This window comes from Cydia amplana, chromosome 4, assembly GCF_948474715.1.
Source record: "Cydia amplana chromosome 4, ilCydAmpl1.1, whole genome shotgun sequence".
Lineage (NCBI taxonomy): Eukaryota > Metazoa > Arthropoda > Insecta > Lepidoptera > Tortricidae > Cydia > Cydia amplana.
This window is the reverse complement of record NC_086072.1, coordinates 12394682-12399580: the sequence shown is the minus strand read 5'-3', so window position 1 is coordinate 12399580 and position 4899 is coordinate 12394682. Positions and strand designations below refer to the sequence as shown.

Here is a 4899-nt window from a genome sequence, read left to right as displayed (position 1 = left end):
CGCGATTCACGCACATAGTCTAGAGGGGGCTAAAGAGAATTTAGAATTCTCTTTGATCTAACTCTAATATGCTTATCTTAGTGACAAGCGCCTTAGTTAAAAACTGTAATAGACGGGCATACCGGTCCGCGACCCTGGATATCTGTCTCGCTCTCACATATAGCTGTGTTTTTAATGGACGTACGGTGGACCACCTTCGTCACAATTATAGCTGGTCAACCAAATCTTGTCATTAAATAAAGGCGCGAAATTCAAATTTTCTATGGGACGATATCCTTTCGCGCCTAAATTTTTCAAATTTGCCGCCCTTTTTCTACTGTCAAGATCTGGTTGACCAAGTATAACAATGATCGCGATCCAATGCGCTCATCCCATCTGTAACAGCTTTTATAACTGACTTACTTAATTAAAGTGGTATCCAGACGGGACTGATCAAATCAGTCGATTTGATCAGGAAATTTGCATTCCATAGATAATTACTATGAAAATTGGCATTTATGTGTCTGCACCTGCTGATTCGATCGGAGAATTTCATCAGATTGGCGAAAAATTGTCTTGTCTGGATACCACTTTAGTAAGGTTGTGTGAAGCGTTTTACAGAAGAGAAAAAAATCTATATCCATCACTTTTCTGGAGCATTTATACTAGCATAGGGAAAAGACAGTATGATTCTCTACGACTATGCACGAATGAGAAAAAATTTTGGCCAAACTATACATTTAAACTTATCCTAATATCCCACATACATATGACTTATGGTCACCCTAATTAGAACGAGATGCAAGGCTCTGGTTTGACTTCTCATGTGGACACACTTTTTGGCCCGTGTACTCGATCCAGTTTATTCTCTAGGTCCGTGCAGAAATATCAATAACTTTGACAACATCAACAGTTCCATTAAATTTCACCGACAAAAAATGATCAACATCCAAAATTGTAAAATCAAATCAAATAATACCCAAAAAAAAAATGGTACAAAATAATTGAATTACAGTACTACCTAAATACCTTTTACACAAAAAAAAATGTCTTCAAGTGCCCTTAAAACCTGTTCGAGTGTCAAAAATCGCTTCTTCTGTATCAAGCGCCGTTGCAGCTATGAAAGCAATGATGCCAGCTGTAGTGACAGTATGTCGTATGATAGTTCGGATTCTAGTAACCAAGGTGGATACTCCATGTATGATGTAAGTACTCATTATGATGGTTTATGGCCTAAATTTATCAAAGCTTTAGAAAAAAATCGGAAAGTAGGTAAGTCGTGCGGCTTTAGGTAATGGGTTTTAATACTTTTAATCGGGGATCATGATACCCAAGTGGTCCCCGAGCTTCTTTAGGTTGCAACAAGGAAAATGGCTGAGATTATGTTGGCTAGGAGTGCTGTACCGTGTTGCTGAGGTGAGCTGGCATACAGCTATTGTGTTCAACCAACAAACATCCAAATATCTTAATATGTATACGTAAACATTCTGACATTTGTATTATTTATGTATTTTGTTATAGACGAGAAAATACAGCCACCGTCTACCCGGCAATGATGTGGCAACTCCCTTCGACATCCCTAAAATGCCTAGTGGCGTTTTCCGCTGCACGGACGGCGAGGTAAGCGTAAAGAAGTGGCAAGCGCGCCTACTGTAGGAATACCACAAACTACAAACTGATGATTAAGTACTTATCCATAATCAGAAAGAGTAATTAAGATAATATTTTGTACTGAAGGTATTTTTTCGTAAATCACGAAAATGAAAACATCATATTAGATACACGTAGAATAATATACTTAACTTACTTACTTGGCTGGCGCGATGACCCAAAATGAGTCTTGGCCTCCAACACAAGAGTACGCCACTTTGCTCGGAGAATAATATACTTACCTACGTAAAATATACTTACAGCAAAAAAAAAACATAAACTGAAAATGTATTATTTAGTTGGGTGACAGTAAGATAAAAGCCAGACCGGTTAGACGTTTTGTATCTTAAGTAGGTATCGATACAAAATACATTTATTTCGGATAACTAGGATAACATATATCAAAAATTTAGGTAAAATTACAAATAACCAATCCAAAGTTAAGATAAAATAAAATCACATAAAGTTAAAATTATAAAAATGAATAATTTTGTACGTTCCTTATATTTTTCACAGTGAAAATAGCGAATCACTTTTTTTCATGATCTCTTTCTTAAATTTTGACGCAATCGCAATGTGTCTTAGTCAATAGGTACTTATTTTGTTTATTGTAATGTCTTGTAATTTTACAGATAATCGGGCCACAAGCTGGTAAGTGCGCTTATTACCGCAATCCAGAGTACTATTCCTTCCATCATATGTCATTCTTCGACATGCATATGATTTTGGATCAATATAGAAAACCTCAGATCCTTACTGGTCGAAAACCAACAATCATTTGATACTTTTTGAATGTGTATAATCTAAGAACTTTAAAAGATTTTCGTTTAAATGTTACGCCTAAACTATCCAATTTCATTGGCTGCATAGCTGCATAAAATAGGTACTTATAGCATTTTCATTCTGTAACTAAAATGAAATAAAAATGTAATCTAGTTCTAAGCATTATCTACAACAAACAACTCTAAGAATAAAATTCTCAACCAAAGACGAATTTTGATTTATATTTGGTACGGGTATATTTCGAACGCACTTTGGATACGAGTAGAAACGAATATATTAAGTATGTTATCCTATTTAGTAATCGCTATAAGAAGTTTAAAAAAGTAAGCTTAGCTACCAATGAATTATTCAAATTGCATAACCCTTTCGGACTCTCGAACTATCAGTGAAAGTCAATAATAAATCAGCACATCCAATTTAATTAGCAGGAAAACCAAACACCGGGATCATACAACACCATTGTTACGACATGAAAAACAATATATCAAGATGATGTATGTGACGTCAATAATTAGTAATCATCATCTTGCTAATTGCGTGGTTGCGTTCCACCGGCTCTGATAAAAGCAACTTGTTCGTCTGACAGGTTGCTGCGAGCGCAGAAAAACCGCCTTTCTCTCATGCACCATTGCACATTGTTGTTATTTGGTGCACAATTATTCCTGTGCGATATTTGCATGGCATGAAAATTATGGTTACAGGTTACGTGAGACTGATCGTTGTGGGTTAAGTGTCTTCGATATTAAGTGAGACATATTTTAAATTGTTTAGACGACGACGGTTTACCTCACTTGAATTTTTAGTCGCTATCAATGGCGACATGTTTCGGGCCCTTCGGGGATCCTTCCTCAGGCTCGAATAGCAGGCGCCAATAGCGACTAAAAATTCATGTGAGTGAAACCGTTGTCGTCTAAACAGGTTAAGTGTCTTGTCTTAATTATAATATTAATTTAATTAACGCGGATTACTTATTATACTTGCCGCAAAATTAAGTGTCGAGTCTCACAAAAGTAGTGTAGGCAGATAGTAAGTATAAAAGACCAGAATTTTATAGTTTTTTTGTGACAAACTTAAAGTAAAAAACGTGAGGAAATTGCATTACAGAAGCAAGGAAATCTAAAGGTCAACGGGAAGTTCTTCACCGACAAGAATAATGGTCACATAGTTGGATTTGTTTAAGGTATCCCAATGCTACTTAGTAACTCTTCCTACAATTCGGATATCTTATAAAAAATAATATAACGAAGGTGCTGTAAGCCCATTCCATCTCATTCATGAGAGGAGGCATGCCTCCGACAGTGAGATATATTTATACCAATCAACAATTAATTGTCCCATCTCTGGAGTGGAGAGGTAAAGGCGCTATCAGAAGTATTACAGTTCGCTGGAGCAATACAGTAAAGGGGGTTGCCAAATGCATACAGCGATGGTAGGCAGCGATGCATTCACTGCAATCAATATGAGACAACAAATAAGAAAAGCAATAAACCAGGTAATATTCGGAGGATTCTTCATCTTCAGTGGAAGGTAAGAAACTAAGCATTATCGCAAACATCTGGTACTCATTGATTCGTACTAAGTATAACACAAACGAAACGGGTCTACCGGGATATGTGGTCTTTCCGGGACCACAGCTGGTGCAACTCATGCTGAAACGTCGGAATTTAAGGTAAAAACAATGAAATTATATCGCGGTAGACCTGTTTGTGTAATTAAATATACCTAAAGTGTCATTCAATAGACTTGCTAACTATGTAAACAAAAGGGGATCCCTTTGTTTCCCACATATTTATTGCTTCGAATTTCGATACTCAGAAATTGATCTCCATATGATTTATGGATATAATCATCAATAGTCATAATTTTTGTTAAGTCCAACGTTTCATAGTTCTAATATTAATGATCTATAATATTAAACACTATAATCACAAAAGTTATAAAACTGATGAGTATAACATTCAAAGATCTATCAATAATTATTCAGAAATATTTTAAGGCATATATTTCATCGTACTAATGGTCGTTAATCATATCTTTTTAATGTCATCCCTTTGTTTCCCATAAACTTACTGTTCCGAATTTCGATTGTCAGAAAATGATATCCTTATGATTTATGGACATAAACATCAATATTCATAATCACAAAGATTATAAAATTGATGAGTATAACATTCAAAGGTGTATCAATAATTATTCAGAAATGCTTTCAGGCATATATTTTAACGGACTAATTGGTCGTTAACCATTATTGTTTTAATGACTAAAGTGAATTACGTCTAAGAAACCAAATCAATAACATCCTTCATATTAAATATGTCATTATTACTCTACTCTCTCTACTATTAGATATTTGAAAGTTCATTTCATTATGATTTTCGATAATATGTCTTATTAAAGTTATGACAAAAAACGTTATGAAATGATAAAAGACTCCCGATTTTACCTAATGTAAATTACGTCTTAAGCGATCAGTATAGAAACGAATTA

At 35.0% G+C, this 4899-nt stretch overlaps 1 protein-coding gene across 1 annotated transcript; it reads left to right on the top strand.

Annotated features, from left to right (window-relative positions):
• The first annotated feature begins 1026 nt into the window (after positions 1 to 1026).
• On the top strand, positions 1027 to 2491 carry LOC134647249 (uncharacterized). Its single transcript, XM_063501521.1, has 3 exons — positions 1027 to 1184; positions 1501 to 1599; positions 2262 to 2491. The coding sequence occupies exons 1-3, from the start codon at positions 1131 to 1133 to the stop codon at positions 2409 to 2411; spliced, it is 303 nt and encodes a 100-aa protein (XP_063357591.1). The 5' UTR covers positions 1027 to 1130; the 3' UTR covers positions 2412 to 2491.
• The last annotated feature ends 2408 nt before the right edge of the window (positions 2492 to 4899 follow it).